An 18,237-nucleotide genomic window follows, 5' to 3' on the forward strand; every position below is an offset into this window, starting at 1 on the left:
CATACCGCACCTGCAGCCAGGAAATATTTGATGGGAGGCACAAGACCCTATCAAAGCTTCAGTTATGGTTAGCCTGTCATTGGTAGACAACATAGTCTTGCAATTGTTCCATCAAAATAGCCATTGGCTTGTTTGTTTACGGCCATGTTCTCCGATTATCTCTGGGCAGAGGTTTTTGTTCTGTGTCAGCTAACTATAAACAAGCAGTGGTTTTCAGAGGAAAGTGAGTGGCCTGTAAGTGGCACATTTAGATTAACCAGGTCCTAGGTTCAAAATGACACTTGAACACAATTTAAAACAGATGAACAAGGGATGGGAATTCTAGAGACAAGGTTAATCTGAAAACCACCATAGGAAATTGAGTGTGGTATATTTGTGTTACTGACCCTTTGTAACTAGTTGCCCTTCATTGTACTTTTGCTTCCTATATAGTATGTTGATTCATCCCCATTCCACCCCACCCCAAATGATACTAAGCACTGCCCTTTTGGAAGACCCATCAGATAACACGAAGGGGAAGAGAACAAAAATTGGGAGGGAAGGGAAGACACACAGCATCCTGCCTCTTGGTATCAAGCATGCTTACTAATAAATATCTGTATGCAACTGTTTGTGTCAAGATACAAGGGAGACATGTTAAAGTTATTATGATACTAGTAGCTTTCATCCACTTGTTCCTCCCCCCGGCTTTGCTGGCATGACACTGCCCTAATCACCGTGCACCATGGGGCTTCTGAAAGCCCAGCCTGGCAGGCTGCGCCTGACCTCATCCTTGTTTCTGTCGGGTCCGCAGTGATGATGGAAGGACGTGACACAAAGGGATCCACAATAGCTCTTCTGTTGCACCAGAAGTGGCATTGCAGGAAGATGGGACTAAAGAAAGGGCTGCCGCTTCTGTGGGACTCCCTCGAAGATTCAGCATTTGAGCTCATTACAAGGACATCAAGCCTTATTCCTTCTAGTGCATTCAGTCACAAGTTCACCAGTGGGATCCTGGGGGAGACAGAAGTAGAAATGGAGTGGGAGAAAATTAGAGACATAAATAAAAAGTATTCCCCAGTTCTTAGATGGTAAGAATGGAGTGGCTTTATCTGCTCTCTTGCAATGCTAACATAGCCTGGATGAGATTATCCCTAAAACCTTCTTAGTTCTCTATAAAAAGGGGTAGCATGTAAGTCATTGCACTATGCCAAAATGATAATTTTTAGGAATGTTGACCGTATTTCCATCAACTGCTATATTTAAATGAATTTACATTATCCAACATTCTGTTCATGCTTTCATTGCTGCATCCTATTGCCTCCCGTTTGTTGGAAGAAGCCCCTATAAATAGGCATCTTCAGAAAGAGGAAGGATATAAAACTACCCATGGGACAAGGAGATGGCCCCCTGATGGAGAGGGGGCACGGTCATGTTATTCCCATGTATTCCCAAAGAACCCAGCACACCACACAGGGCATCAGGATGGAGAGGTCTTCCCATTGATGACAATAGCAAGGAATGGAATATCCTGATTAGAGGAATGGGTGGTCAGAAGATATTCTTTTATCAAAAATACTCTCTCATAATATGGATGTCTGTCTTTAACCTGTGATTCTACCAATAGTCCTTGACTTATGACCACAATTAATTCCAACATTTCCATTGCAAAGAAAGATAATTGCTAAGTGATTTTTCTCTCCATTTTACAACCTTTCTTGCCACAGTTGTTAAGTGAATCTGGATTCCGCATTGACTTCGCTCGTCAGACGATCACAAAAGGTGATCATATGACCCTGGGACACTGCAACCATCATAAATACATGACATTTGTCAAGTGACTGAATTTTGAACATGTGGCTATAGTGATGCTGCATGAAAAACAGTCACAAGTCACTTTTTTCAGTGCTATTGTAACTTCAAATGGTCACTAAACAAGGTGACCAATACAGGTAACTCAAGGTCTACCTGTATTAATATTTGATTCTTGCTAATTAACTGTAATTTTTGATGGATATCCAGCTGCTGTTATATATTTACTATATAGAAAGTGAGCGGTTTCCGGCATTCACTACAGTTGGTTTGCTCATGGGCGTGCCACGCGCACATGCACAGTGCAATAAAAATTGCTCTGCACATGCGCAGAAGCAAAAAACAAGATGATGGCACTTATGGCGCCATCCGGAGGACCAGTTCGGGGGCGTGGCAGGCCTGGGCCGCTGCTGGTTCCAGTGACCCAGGCCGCCAAACCACTACCGGTTCGGCTGAACCAGTCCAAACTAGTAGGAACCCACCACTGATATAGAACCAAGATCCCCATAGAAGTTGTCAAATGTATTACAGTATTAGTAATATTCACCTTCAGTCACTTTTACCCTGATATATATTAGAGGTCTAAGTAATTTTGTTACCACCTATTTGCATGGTGGCAGTTAATCTCTGATTTGGCTTTGGGAACCCAACCCATGATACAGAAACCAATGCATTCTGCTTACATACTATTACAAGGGAGGTGGGGTGGGAAATGCAGTCAAGTAATGTAATTCTTGCTACCTCTATTGCCTTGCCTGGCGTTTTGGACTCTGCTTGTGATAGGAAAAACGAAAAGTAGCGAGATTTCTTTTCCATTATTTGTAAAACTCATAATTTTTTTGTTATTCCTTCTAGTGAAGACCATTTTTAAAAGTAGTAAAATAAGTGTTCTGACCCAGCTCCACAAACACGACAAACCCTTTGACGTGAACTCAAAAGATTAATTTATTAGGAATGCTGGCAGTCCCAGCAAAAAGTTTCTCTTGCAGGCTAATAAGTCCATCAGGCTGGAAGATGAATAGTTGTCTGCCACATCGATTCATCTCCACTCCCTGCCTTTTATCTCCAGATCTAGGGTGGGGCTTTGCTAGCAGTGGTGGCTCTTCCTTCCCCAGGCTTTCCACTGCTCTCCTCTCCTCTGCCTTCTTTGCAGCCGTGCATTAAGCACCAGACCTGCCAGCTATTCTTCTTCTTCCTCCTCCAGACCTGGGGTTGACTCTCCATCTGAGGGCTGATGGATGGCCCAGGCTCTGCCCCTGTCTCTCTCTCTGTCAGCTCCATTGCCTCTTCCCCCCTCGGAACTCCCAAGTTGCCCTGATGCTGACTCTGACTTCCACGTCGTCTCCTCCTCCTCCTCCTCCTCCTCCTCCTCCTCCTCCTCCTCCTCCTCCTCCTCCTCCTCCCTCCTCCTCCTCCTCCTCCTCCTCCTCCTCCTCCTCCTCCTCCTCCTCCTCCTCCTCCTCCTCTGATTCGGCTGCTGGAGGGGCCGACCTTAACAGGCCACAACAATAAGACTACTGCTTTTGCTATATCAACAATGGGACCTGCAACTTCCAGCACCCTTTATCGTTGCCAACTTGCATAAGGCTACTTATGAAGAGCCGAGGTGGCGCAGTGGTTAAATGCAGCACTGCAGGCTACTTCAGTTGACTGCAGTTCTGCAATTCGACTGTTCAAATCTCACCGGCTCAGGGTTGACTCAGCCTTCCATCCTTCCGAGGTGGGTAAAATGAGGAGCCGGATTGTTGTTGGGGGCAATATGCTGATTCTGTAAACCGCTTAGAGAGGGCTGAAAGCCCTATGAAGCGGTATATAAGTCTAACTAATTGCTATTGCTACTGGGAACTATAGTTCATCCGTCTCCAGGGACATGGCCTATCCCAAGCCTATCACAGTGAGGCATTATTTCAGGACCATTTGAAAAGTGGGAGGAAAGAGAAGAGGTCCACCATGCCGCATGTAGGTAGGCTCAGTTACAGTGGCAGTGAGGGCACTCGTGGGAGAACCGAAAGGCTAAGTTAGGGGTGGAACCTTCATGAAGAAAATCTATATGGCTGCTAAGAGTCAGCAGCAACATAATCAATCAATTGCTTTTTGATTATTTTCCTTGAGGTTTCTGAAGTCTTTGTATCCCTATGTTTGGTTTGTACTCACAGAACTTAAAGTTGTACAAATACAAAAATAAAAAGTCAACCTTCCCTCTCCCCTAATTCTTGAGGGGATCTTTGCTAATGGTTTATAAGTAAAATGGAACCCGGAATAAAGTGACAAAGCATAGTTTAGGTTTAGGTTTCATTTTATTTATATGCCGCCCTATTCCCAGCGGGACTCAGGGCGGCGCACAAACCCAAGGAGGGAAGGGGGACACAAAAACTACAAATACAAGGCATTTAAAAATGACCAACAGCCACACAGATCGAGAGGGGAAGGGAACTCATCAACCCCAGGCCTGCTGACACAGCCAGGTTTTAACGGCTTTTCGGAAGGCCTGGAGAGAGGTGAGGGTCTGAATCTCTGCAGGGAGTTCGTTCCAAAGGGCCGGAGCTGCCACAGAGAAGGCCCTCCCCCGGGTAGTAGCCAGATGGCATTGGCTAGTAGACGGAACCCGGAGGAGGCCAGCCCTGTGTGATCTAATGGGTCTTTGGGAGGTAATTGGCAGCATAGTGCGTACAGATTAAACAACTGAAGCGCTCTATCTACAACTTGTCCTCTCTAGGGCATAGTTTTTCAACCTCAGGGTTCTGTGAGACACTAGGAGAAAAAATATCACTCCAGCACAGCCAATCCATCAGTAGACTGTTTCCTTTTGTTCAAGGTTTCTTTTTCTAACAGGTTCCACAGCCTAAAAGAGTTTGAAAAATTCTGCTGTAGGGATATTATTGCTAGTCTTTTTTTTATTACCTTCTGAGTACAAATACTGCTACCACAAAGATGTCTGTGTAAAGTTTAGCAAAGCATTTCATATCATGGAATAGAGGAGGAATTTTAGTACAAATTGATGACTTTCCATGCCACTTGAAAAAAGCCATAGCATAGATGAATGTACTGAAAAGGAGAACTGCATATCTTCCAAGGAACAAAAGCTAGGGGGAGGGGGAAGAACAAGAATAGATAAAAATGGTTATGTAGTTTGAAAACAGTGAATGAAATTATCATATTCCCCATGATAGTCTTTAGAACTGTGTAATAAAATGGACAAAGATTTTACAAAGTCCCTCTCTATTTAGAAACCATCCCTTTTCCATTGGTTTCTTCCAAACATCATGTCTGAGAAAACCTAGAGTATAAACATTAAGGGGGCACAAAATCATCATCGAAAAGTCGAATCTATTTTGACATGTGGTTCAAATAGAGGTTCGTTAGCCCTGCACACAAAATCAGCTGCTCACATACTTCTGGGTTTGTTTGGTTTTTTGGCTCTGATTTTAACCTTCTCTTCTTCTGCCAAAAGCAACATCCAATTATTGTCCATGGTTCTTACCTGTTGAGCTGGAAGGCACTGGACTTCCCGAGACCCTCCAGCTTCTCCAAGCCTTCCAGGACTTGTCCACTTTCCACCATCTCTGGCGTAGGAACCTGTGAATCGCTGTAGGGCCCAAGGATGCTGACCGTGGCGGGTGACAGGTCTGTTAAAGGCTGTTGGCTCTCCTGCTGCTGCAATTCGCTTTGCTGACTAGAATGGCGACGGCGCTTTTGATTCCGGTCCCAGCTAAGGTAGGTGGAGAAGAGGATTACCATCAAGGCAGCATCCACAGATGACCTCCAGGGGGTCGTTCATTGCTTAGTTTTAGAAAGGCATTCCATTATCTTTCTTCTACATGTTATACCTTTTGAAAGGACATTATGTCTCCCAGCGTTCAAACTATTATCTTGATTAGTGGGAAAATAAAAAGGCCATTTGTATAGCTGAGAGAGAACCTGTCCTCTTTTTATACCATACAATACAATACAATAGCAGAGTTGGAAGGGAACCTTGGAGGTCTTCTAGTCCAACCCCCTGTCTAGGCAGGAAACCCTATACCATGTACCAACCCTAACCCTAACCCTATACCATTTCAGACAAATGGCTATCCAACATCTTCTTAAAGACTTCCAGTGTTGGGGCATTCACAACTTTTGGAGGCCAGCTGTTCCACTGATTAATTGTTCTAACAGTCAGGAAATTTCTCCTCAGTTCTAAGTTGCTTCTCTCCTTGATTAGTTTCCACCCATTGCTTCTTGTTCTACCTTCAGGTGCCTTGGAAAATAGTTTGACTTCCTCTTCTTTGTGGCAACCCCTGAGATATTGGAACACTGCTATCATGTCTCCCCTAGTCCTTCTTTCTATTAAACTAGACATACCCAGTTCCTGCAACCGTTCTTCATATGTTTTAGTCTCCAGTCCCCTAATCATCTTTGTTCCTCTTCTCTGCACTCTTTCTAGTCTCTCCACATCTTTTCTACATCGTGGTGACCAGAACTGAATGCAGAATTCCAAGTGTGGCCTTATCAAGGCATTATAAAGTGGTATTAACAACATTTTTGAATGCTTCAATACTCAAACATCTCAGAGTATTACAATACAGGGTGCTGCTTGTGGAAGTTTGATAGGCATCTATTGAACCGTCCCTATGAAATGCACACCATGGTGTGTGGGTCAAGCTCAACAGAAAATGGCTATTCAGGTAGTCCTCAACTTACAACAGTTTGTTTAGTGACTGTTCAAAGTTACAATGGCACTGAAAAAAAATGACTTATGACTGTTTTTCACACTTACAACAGTTGCAAGATCCCCATGGTCATGTGATCAAAATTTAGACCCCTGGCAACTGCTCATATTTATGATTGTTGTAGTATCGCAGGGTCATGTGATCAACTTTTGTGACCTTCTTTCAAGCAAAGTCAATGGGTATTCACTCAACAGCCCTGTTATTAACTTAACTGCGATGATTCACTATTTAATAACTGTTACAAGAAAAGTCATAAAATGGGGCAAAACTCATTTAACGTCTGCAATTTTGGGTGGTCATAAGTCAAGGACTACCAGCATTCAAAGCTCCTTTTACCCATGACCAGAATTTTGTATATAGCAATTAAAGGAGTTTGTCTGTTTCTTTACAACTTATCTATTGTTTAAAAATATTTTTCATTTGGAATATACTGTATATCTAAGAAATATAAGGGGGGAAAGGGTCTCTAGAGGGTGGGGGGGTGCACTGTAATATGTGTTTTTTCCCTTTCTCTTTTGTCTTTCTTTTTTTGTATTCATTTGTAGATGTACTATTTGTATTATTTAAGTTTTAAAAAAAGTTAGTGACAGGAAAAAAAATAATTAAAGCTCAGGCATTTGAGAGAGTTTTACCTGGGATTTATTTTTTAATTCTTATTTGTGTTAATCTTGTTAGTTTTATTTATATATTTGATTGGTTTTCATTGAGCTTTACCACAGCACTTTATATATTTGGAACAGAAAAACAAATAATGAATTTCATCAACAGCACCAATTTACAAGCGTAGCAAGTTAGAACATGGAAACAGTGTTTCCTGCTTTTCCTTTAGATATGATGGACAAACAAACCAATTGAAAAACAGTTTGCGACGCTATTTCTCTGTATGTTGACTGCTGCGAGGATTGTATGTGCTAAGTATTGGAAAGAAAAGATGAGGCCAACTTTTAAAGTAGATTTTCAAATTGACTGAATTAGCAGAGATGGCAAAATTAACTGCCTTGATTAGAGACAATACATTAGACAACTTTGTAAAAGACTGGAAAGAGTTTGTGGATTTTCTACATGTTAAAATACAATAACAGATGGTTAACAGAGGGATTTGAAGATTAGTTTTACGTTTGAGGTAACCCGTTGACTGGTTATTTTTTAATATATAGATTGTATTGGTCAATTTGATTGCTAGGTAAATAGATTTCCACATTGGGGATATTTGTGTATCTAATATAGCATTTTTGTTAAATATAGATGGGAAACTACATAATTATTTGTAGATCATTACGTAAGGGGAGGAGAACATATTATTTTTGGATGTATCTTTTAGCAATTCAGCTGGGGTGGATTCTTTACGTTTAATGTTAGATTTAATTGATATTTGTTTTTGTTTTTTTAACATAAGATCTTTTTTTTTGTTATTAGTGTTTGGTTATTAGTGTTGTCCATCTGTTTTCCCCCCGTTTTTCTGTTTTGTATTTTATCTTTGTTAATAAAAGAAGAATAAATATGTTATAGAATTCATAGCTTAAAGAAACAAAATCGGTGCATTTACCCATAAAGAAAGGGAACAGTGGTTCCCAAATTCATTTAGCAGGCTGAGGTTTTTTGTTTTGTTTTAACACTGTACAACAAAAGTATATGAGTATTTCTAAAACTCTCTCAGGCTACTTCCTTAATGACAACAGTAACAGTAATATAGTTGAGATTGCTCTTTTCTCTTTAGAAAGTACATTATTATTTCATGGACCTCTTAATTATTTATTCTTCTCTCTCTCATCTGGAAATTGTGTGGTTCACCACTTTACACCACTATCCCCCAACTCCAGTCTCTCTTATTTCATAAGGATAGTATCTTGTATATTTCCTGCTACCAGAGAAGGATTAAAATAAGCATAGCCAAGTGTCTTTAGTATGTAAAAATCCCTACAGAGAGCTTCTCTTTGTCTACCTCAATCTTAGATTACTACCTTTGTTTAAGCCTCACAAAATCTGTGATGTAATTTAAACTGAAGGCAATTTCCTGATCAGCTTCAGGACTGAATGGGGAATTGAACCTGGGTTTCCTCTTATTCTAATACTTAAAACACTATAATAACCTTGGCAAATATCATATCTTGAAGACATGCATGGATCCATCTACCTGCCTGCCTAAGAAACAGATTAAGAGGGTATCTTAGAGTTTGCTGCCATTAAAAAAAAAGTGATATGGGTCCCTATAACAACCTGGTTACTCTATTGTCAGGAATCCCAGAAAACATTACTTTTATCTGAGCCTACAAATCAATTCTTGTGTTCTGTCAGCAAGAACGTATGCTCAGAATTACTAAACATCAAATCTTTATGCTATAATTATAAAATAAGTTTTCATTCATTTTGTAATAACTAAACTGCTTCATGTTGCATCATTGTACCAAATCAGCAACCAACATCAGAGAGATCCACAGCCACTGATTAAGCCTCTCCATCCACACAAATCCTTTATTTTCATTTCTATGTGTCAGGCAAAAGCTGTCAAGATCTCAGTAGCATTTTCTTGAAACTTTCAATCCTTCAGGAAATACAGGCTACCATATTGCCTGAAGGAACACCTCAACTGGTATCATGTGATGCAAATGATCATTAACAGAATTGTCAAAGCTTCCAGATCATGTTTACTTCCACATGTTCCCTAATGTAGCCGAGACTGCCAATTTTAATTCTGATTTCAAGAGTACTGGGCCTAGAATTAGTGCTAGAAATGCAGGTGGCGGATTTTAACAGGAGCTGAGCTAGCAACAAAAGGTTTTTGTTGCTTCCCTGGGAACGGCTGCTGACTGATACTGTGCATTGTGTTGACACTTGAATTCTGGTGCAGGATAAGGAAGAAGGAAAGGAACTGATACAAAAGAATTACCCTGTTAGCTAGCCAACCTGCACGCCCACCCATCTGCCTACTTGAGCTTTATGAGCTTGGACAAAGCTAGTCACTAAGGAGGAAGATCACCCATATAACCATAATCCTCAGTCCTGGGGCTGACCTCCAAAACTTTATATGCTGGTTCCGATTACAAGGTGTGAAGAGACAGCTTCTGATTCCTGCAGTCCCACAAATGTGGGTTAGCAGTCCAAACATTCAGGAAAATAACAGGCCTCCTCATTTCCCTTCAACTCCCATTGATTCACAAAGCTTGGTATGGCTTAAATACTCTTCTAGTAGTGGATGAATTAAGTATTGTGTAGGTGACAGTAACTTCTCCTTTCCTCCCTGTGTCCTAAGGGGGCGGATGAAAGAAGAATCAATTTTGTTTCTTATCCATACTAGATCGGATGTGGGCAGTCCATTATTTACAACACACATACAGCTTTAAAAGCATATTTTTGGAACCCCCAGGTCCACATACAATTGCAGACTGAAAATCAGCAGAGATCTGAAGCAGGTTTTCCATAATTTTTCTGGCCGGGAACTGAAATGTTGGTTAAGACTTAAGAGTATACAGTCAATCAAACTGCAAAAATAATACGCCAAACATACTCTAGAAAGAAAGAAAAGAAAAGAAAAATCCCAGTGCTGCCTATTTAGAAACATTTTGTTTCTCTTGGTACCCAAAATAAAAGATATAGCTTCCAGCAGTGAAACATTTTATATTGTACCACATAAACGTTGCCTGCCTCTGTTCTACAGAGGGAAGATAACAGGTTTGGAGCAAAACTTTTAAAGCTACCTCTTCAAATAGTTCTTTGGCTTATGAAACAAGGAAAAATAAAACATAAAATCACTTTGCGCAAAAAAGAAAAAAAACTCTCTACAGTGGAGCTTGAATTATGGCAACTGAATAAAAGATTCAATCAACCCCTTACATGGTGACTGCCTTGGGAATACTTCGATGGCATCTGATATGAGCACAGACCAAATATTTAAAGAAAAGTATACATTCATCTGCAGCATCAATCCAATTGTCTCTTGGTTTTACAACTGTATGGCAGATCCATTCAAGAGAAACCCAGTTCAATTTGTAGTTTTGTGTTTCTCCATTATATCAGTGAGCTGCTTATTTTTTACGTTATAAATACATAACAAAAAACTATATTTTTTTTTCAAACAAAGCAGCCTGTTTTGCATATAATATTAAACCATATGGATAGCTTTGTACATCTCACTAAGCCAAAAACAGAAAAACCTCAACATTATGATCTAATGTTACATGTAAACTAGCTACAGCTTTTGAAAAGCGAACGAAAGCTACATGAAACTAAATTAGATATTTGGTTCATTTAGCTTATATTCTTTATGCAGCCTGGCAAGGCCTCTCCAGAGTTTTAGCCATGTGTGTTCATACACATACCAAATCACATTTTGTCCTCTGAATCTGGATCACTGCTCAGCCTTATTATGAACACAGGCATTGCCTTCACCCTAAGCTGAACATTGTAGGACACAGAGGTTATTTTCATTATGTCGAATGAGATTGAAATCCATTCTTAACTAAGGAAAGAAGCTAATCATTTACTACAACATAGCATATATTAATAAAGCCATTTTATCATTTGTTATATACGGTGCTTCTAATAATCTATCAAAAAAATTATTTAGAATGGACCTATTAGGGATTTATTCTGTACTTTGAAACCATACTGCACATAGATCCGATCCAAATATTCAGCAGAAAATCAGCTTATTTGTACAAAACTGAAAAGAGAAAACGGAAAGCATCCATTGCTTTAAAGTTGCTGAGTTTGACCTTTAAATCTTCTCCACCCTAAACGCCACTCACAGTAGTAAAGGACGAGGCATTAGAGTAACTACTAACAATTCCTATCGTTTGACAGGGCAGTGACCTGCCATTTGCAGCCTTAGGCATATTATGGGCTTCATAATACACAAAATGCTTCCCGCTGGACAGCACTAACTTTATTCATACAGCCAGACTGCTGCTTGTGAGATAATTAGGGCAACAAAATACACTTCCAAGGCAAATGAATGGATAATTGAAAAAATGACCTCCAAGGCATTGGAATTCATTATCTGCAATTATAGCCCATTCCCTGGACCATTGCTACATCCCACAATACTACTTTTGATTTCAGCAAAGGTCTGGAAAAACCCTTTACACCTGTGTAGAATCTACTTACCAGAATTTGAGTATTATTCCCATGGCAACAAGGATGATAATGACAGAAATTGTAATGGTGACGTAAAGTTGGGGGTCCACACCTGGAACAGACAAAGGTTGCGGAGTCATACAAAAGAAATGAAGTGGGACAAATTTTATGAGGAGAAGCACTAAATTTTAAGCTCCTTTTAGGAAGGTCAACTGTTTCCTAGATTGATTTCTGTTCATCTGTAAACAGAGTGGCACAAAAAACTAGCAGCCACAGAAGGCAGTTTTTGCAATGACAAAAATAGCCCCTGCCTAATTTTGGCTTGTTACTCAAGCTGTTAGTTACACAGAGTCATTAAAACAGTTTCTAAATGAGTAAGGGAAAGCAACTGATGGTTTACCTTCTCCCCGAGGTCCAAAGAGGAAGGGTGGTAGTGTGGCTGGGGTCTGACGCAGGTTGAGCCCTTCATTGTGTAACAGTGAGTGGGAATTGGGTTGTGCTGTTGCCATTCCGTTGGATGAAACAAAGGCATAATCCAGAAGTGGAAAGCCTGGGTTGGCAGAGCTGGCATCCCCTCCCTCATCAACTGAGACTGTGGGACCCCAAACAATGGCCCAGGGGTACTGAGATGAGGAGGGACCATCCTCAAAGCCAGATGGGGTAGCAGGCCGGATCCCTTTGGCTTGACGCCTCAGCCGTATGGCATGGCGTTGGCCAGCCCCTTTGGAAACCATAGAGTGCAGCCGCAGTGAGGTAGAGTGAAATCCTGTTTTCTCTGTGGGCAGATTCTTATCCCAGATGCAGAAAGATCTGGATGCTGCGGGGCTCCGGTGGCTGCACAATGGCCGGGCTGCCAGAAGACCACGGGTCCGAAGAGACCAGGCGTTGTGCAACGGAACTGCTGAGGCTAGGAGGAGGAGTAGCCAGAAGTGCAGCAAGTGGATGCAGGAGACCAGGGGGAACCTCCTATGGCTGTTGAGAAGAAAGAGAGATGTCCCTTATTCATTGGACCACTCCTCTTTCCGTGCTGCAAGATGGTTCTGTTTCAGCCTAGTGGCTTTGTATAGTTTCTGATTGCTTCATGAGATAACTAGGAGGGGCCGCATGTTAACAAGTAGAAGAGCAAAGAATGTCTCTGTTTGAGTTTATTGCCTCAGACATGAATGTGCCTTAGGCTCACCATGAAGGTGGAGCAGCAGCGTATTTCTCAACCAGAATTAAGTATCATTTTACCTTCTTCAATTAAGGCCATGCCTGTAAGGAGTTGCACGGTGAAGAGGAAAGATTTTGCTATCTTCCAGCTCAGATTCAATTATCCCTTCATCTCTTTTATAGAGATCCTTGTTTCAGTCTTTCTTAGGATGTCATGTCGTTCAGCGGGTACTGCCCTCCTCCTCCCAGGAAGCCTAGTGGTTGCATTCAGTTACCTGTGATGTCATTGAATATGATTTAAGGAGCATGGCTATACACTCTTCCCTTCTTAATGGACCACTACTTTGGTGAAGAAATCCTTACATCCTGGATTATCAATACTAATCCAGAATCTCTTCCTCTAAATGCAATGGGAAACTTATGCTTAATACATTGCAGGGTGAAAGAGGAAATGGAGGAGCCTGACTTTGGGAAACTGCAACCTATTCAAGCCTCTTAATTCTTAATCGAGCCACCCCTTCACCCATTCTTAGTGCCAACAGAATAGCCTTTTTATAGCACCTGAAGTTACTGGTGCTAAGTGTTTAATCCCACCTCTTTCTGATCCTGCAGCTGTTAGATTAACTTTTTCAAAATAGTCCCTTAGATGCCATGGTCAGGCTCTCATTGCTATCCTACATTCCAAAATAATACTATGGACTTACCAGAAACTAGTTTCCATAGCTAGAGGCAACAGTTTTTCCACAGGTGTAAATGAGTCTCATATTCTTCACTAAAACCAAGAAAAAGGGGGGAAAAGGGATGAATGTTAGATGTTATCTACACCAATACTTCCAAATCCTTAGGCACTATCATGGGCCTTTCCTCCTTTGCAGCAGAAATATGTAAGTAACAGTATAACAAAGTTGGAAGGGACTTTTGGAGGTCTTCTAGTCCAACCCCTTGCTCAAGCATAAGACAGTTCCAGACAAGTGGCTTCTAATCTCTTCTTAAAAACCTCCAGTGATGGAGCATCCACAATTTCTGAAGGCAAGCCATTCCACATTAATTTAATACACTCCTGGAATAAGAATGACCTCATTTCTGAAAGGAGTTTGATTATCAGTTGATGTCTCACTCTCAGGAAACTTCTCCTTGATTCTAGGTTGGATCTCTGTTTGATAAGCTTTCGTTACTTCTTGTTACTTCTTGTCCTGCCCTCAGATGCTTTGGAGAAAAGCTTGGTCCCCTCCTCTCTGTGGCTGGAATATTGGAACCCCGCTCCTTGAATATTGGAACCCTACTAGCGTGTCACCCCTAGTCCTTCTCTTTGTATGACTAGACATAGACAGATATTATTCATAATATTCATTAGACTAGACATGACCTGGCAACCTCTTTCTTTCCTGAATGTCTTCATGATGTTGATTTATTTTTTATCCAAGACTAGAAAAGGGGCTACGTTAAGCCATGCATGTTAGTACCAATGTTAAAGCAGACTTTTCCCTTTTACACCAAATCAGTTTCCCAGTGAATATAATTCAGTAAAACTCCTACTCCTAGTACAGTCAGGTGATCCTTCCACTCATTGGCCACTATAGCCTGGGCATGCTTCTCCCTCCCACTTTAATTCCACAGAGGTAGTAATTTCAAGCCAGGTCCTGCCCATATATCAGCAAGCCTCCAAGGTGATCCCTGCTTTAGAGACTTAACAGCCGACCGGTAGTAATGGTAGGAGGGATACGCATGGTGGACTTGGGGAGGAGAAGAGAGAGAAATAAATGGCCTTAACTCTGCTGGTTCATAGCATAACCTTCCTGGTACCTGTCAGATGTTGCTTTTGAACATTGATTTAATACACTCCTGGAATAAGAATGACCTCATTTCTGAAAGGAGTTTGATTAGCAGTTGATGTTAATGTCCTACTGGAAAAATACTAACCTGTGTTTTCTAAAAGAATTTTAATCTCATTTTCAGGGAGAGTGCTAAGCTCATGAGATCAGCTGATAGTTGGGTTCCTTTTGGACAACACACCCCTGCAAAACACTGGAGCAGCGAAACTAGAGGGAGGACTGAGAGATGGCGAATCATGCCATTTTAGCCATCTGTCAAAATTTGTCTCCTGCCCAACTCCCAGCCCATTCCCTTGAGGTAAATGTTATGCAGGAAAAAAGACACATAATTGTGGAGGAATCCTTCAATATTTCCCTGTAGTGTCCCCTGTATGGCATAAATAAAACAAACCCCATTTCTCACATCATGGCTGGGGCAAGGGGAGTTTGCCAGGTGAGGCAGCAAGTATTAAGTCAGTTTAGCTTTCTGCAAGGTCAAGGCTTGATAGAATCCACATTTGGTAGTGGGAAGGAAGGAACCTTATGATTATCGAGTGATTCTAAACTTCTTACATTTTCCACTTATTTTTTCAACTCTTACGCAGATACCAAGTGTTATAAATGTACATAGGCTGTAGCTTGATGCATACAGCAAACTTGACCTAAGTTTCCCATTTTGTGCATATATTTGTATTCATAAAAATGGAGGGGGGGTGTTAGTATGTGAAGACCTCACTATCATTAACATTACCATCACTGCTTCTGAGATTGAAAAAAGAAATTTATTGTCATGGATTTTTTTAGCACTTAAAAACTTAACAGTTCCGCCATGTATTTATGGTATGAAATGTGTAATCCACTTCATGTAAAGAACCATTTTAATTGTGCATGCAGACAAGAAAAGAAATAAGAATAAATTTAGAATGATAAACACAGGAGATTGTGAAAGGGAATGAATCAGCAAGAAAAGATTCCAAGCCTGTTTAAGAATTTAAAGAAAAAAAATGTGCCCATAAAATATTTAGTATTTACTTTCTGGTTGGCTAAAATGCTTTTCAACATTCCTTTTTGCCTTTTTCATAGTTGTCTCTTCTTCCTCCACTTTCCTGCTACACATAAAATAGAAGTGGATTATATGTTCTGACTTGTATTTTGAACTATTGTTCAGGTAGACTAACATGATATTAGACAATGTTCTAAAATTTTAGAATTCCATAACTGTTCGGTCTTTTACAGCCTGTGTCTTCTGAATAATCTCAGATACAGTTTATCTGTCCTTAGAAAATACAGGATATTACAAGCTTGTAGTTCTTTTCAAAGACTAAGATACTTTTCCAAAGCCTCTTCTCTCTAGGCTGCCTTACCCCACCTGTTGCTGTTCGGTATTCCTAATTTTAGCTCCTACAATCTCTACTCAGCATAACTGAGAATTATGCTACCTGGGGAGTATGGGAGTTGAAGTCTAACAGATTTGGAGGGCAACAGATTGAAGAAGTTGGCTTTATGCACTGGACCATTGTATGGCTGGTACATAATTTACACACTGAACTTAGATGGAAAATCACTGTAGGTAGTCCTCAACCTATGACCATATTTGAGCCCAACATTTCTGTTGCCGAGTGAGACAGTTATTAAGTGAGTTCCGCTCCATTTTGCAACAGTTCTTGCCACAGTTTTTAAATGAATCACCGCAGTTGATAAGTTAGTAACCTGGTTGTTAAGTGAATCTGGCTTCCCCATTGACTTTGCTTGTCAAAAGTGATGACTTGACCCTGGGACACTGCAACCTTCATACATATGAGTCAATTGCCACATCACCATTAGGATGTTGCAGTTGTTGTAAGTGTAACAAATGGTCATAAGTCACTTGTTTCAGTGCCATTCTAACTTTGAATGGTCACTAAGCGAACTGTTGCAAGTCGAGGACTACCTGTATATTGTTAGTATTTTCCTAATTTGAGCACTGAAGCTGAAATACTCAGCTGGGGCAACACAGACAATTTTGGGTGTCCGTTATTTAAAAAAAAAAAATCCTAGGATCCACAGTCATAGCTAGATGCAAAATAGTAGCTTATATGGGAGGCCAAATGTTAAAATGAAGGAGCTGCTGGACACTAATTCAGTCCAAGCATATGCACTCTAAAAATCAATTCACACACAAATCTGTTCCCGATTCTTGTCCTCCCATTTATCTTTCTGTATGTGTGTATAGATACACGGTATGTACTTCCTAGTTGGCTGGATGCAGCAATGGCTTATTGGATTGCAGCATACTTTAGAGCAGTGTTTCTCAACCTTGTCAACTTGAAGATGTCTGGACTTCAATTCCCAGAATTCCCCAGCCAGCAAATGCTGGCTGGGGGATTCTGGGAGTTGAAGTCCAGACATCTTCAAGTTGACAAGGTTGAAAAACACTGCTTTAGAGATCCTAATTTGTGTACAATATCATGGGCACATGTTGAGATAAACTGGCTTTGTCTGCTTCTGTGCTGTATGCTCCAAATTTGCCAAAATTGTTCTTACTATTAACAGGGGATGCTGTATGTAACATAACTAAGGCTCTAACCCAGTTTATTCATCTTGCTAAAAAAAACTTTATTTGAAACCTCTGATTGATCAAAACCATTTATGGGAAATGAAAGTTAATTCTAAGTAGCCCATGTGGTGATAAGTATGGCATGTGGTAGTTTTTGACTTATAAAATAAGAAGAATATATGGCAAACAATATTAATTTACTAATGAAAGAAAAGGAAGAAAAATGGATACACTTGGTGTTTGAAAAATGCAGAGAAGGATATAATAGATATGATTGTTCTAAGTGCATATGAAAGCATGAAGTCATAGTTTGGTTATAATTGCATGTTACAGTTCAGTGACTATGATAATAGAACAACCTGGAATGGTTTTGGGGAGAAATTGTACAACATTCTAAATGGATGGAATTCAGAGGGAAAATATTTACTGTTACATGAAATGAACAACAGATGGGAATGAGGTGAGACAATAGAGAAAAATAATTGTGCCTTTTTGAGAATAAATGAGAATAGTGTTTGCTTGGCATCTGCTTAGAAAAATGTGTCAAATATGTGATTTAAGCAAAAGATGATCCATGCTAAATGTTTGGTTGATTTGGTTGTTTATACTGAAAGTCTGAAAACAAGTGAAGATACACCAGTGGTGCAACTTTTCTGAATGTGGAATAGACTTATTTGGTAATATCATGAGTTGATCTAGGGAAAAATGGATATGAAGGAAAAATAAGGAAGTGAAAGAAATTAGAGCGCAAGTAGAATGAGAAAGAATGAGTTTTATTAGAAGAAAACATTAATCATTCAACAGAATAAATTAATGGAATACAAAGAAAGGATATGAAAGTTGCTAGAAACAGACCAAAAAGATTTATATTACAAAGTGCCAAGACAAATGTGACATTTCATTAAAAGGAAATTTGAAGGTCTCTTGAAAAGATGAAGTGAAAGAGGCTGTGGATGAGAAAAATGTATATAACAAAATCATCATAGCAAAAACAATAATGTGCAAAGAATGTAGTCAAAGTTCATTAGGAACAGTTAAGATTAAAAGTGGCAAAGAAAATGAAGAATGCTTTTAATGGAAACAAAAGGCTTTTTGGGGAAATTGAATAAAGATGGTGAAACAAGGAACCTCCAGCAAAGTGAACCCAATTGAAGGGAGGGAGGGA

General features: G+C 40.2%; 1 protein-coding gene across 2 annotated transcripts in view; it reads right to left on the reverse strand.

The window, feature by feature from the left end:
* Window positions 1-826: 826 nt before the first annotated feature.
* PIANP (PILR alpha associated neural protein) overlaps window positions 827-18,237 on the reverse strand; it is a 38,512-nt gene continuing 21,101 nt past the window's right edge. For both annotated transcript variants that reach the window (XM_087716429.1, XM_087716430.1), the window contains exons 2-6: window positions 13,430-13,497; window positions 11,974-12,545; window positions 11,604-11,685; window positions 5,273-5,500; window positions 827-993 (exon numbers count right to left, since the gene is read on the reverse strand). In XM_087716429.1, the coding sequence (XP_087572555.1) occupies window positions 972-993; window positions 5,273-5,500; window positions 11,604-11,685; window positions 11,974-12,545; window positions 13,430-13,446 (921 nt within the window). In that variant the 5' untranslated portion in view covers window positions 13,447-13,497 and the 3' untranslated portion in view covers window positions 827-971. The remainder of the gene's footprint in view (window positions 994-5,272; window positions 5,501-11,603; window positions 11,686-11,973; window positions 12,546-13,429; window positions 13,498-18,237) is intronic.

The sequence above is a fragment of the Thamnophis sirtalis genome, unplaced genomic scaffold (assembly GCF_051295495.1).
Source record: "Thamnophis sirtalis isolate CommonGarterSnake01/CBP01778 unplaced genomic scaffold, rThaSir2_p1.2 scaffold_5, whole genome shotgun sequence".
Taxonomy (NCBI): Eukaryota; Metazoa; Chordata; class Lepidosauria; order Squamata; family Natricidae; genus Thamnophis; species Thamnophis sirtalis.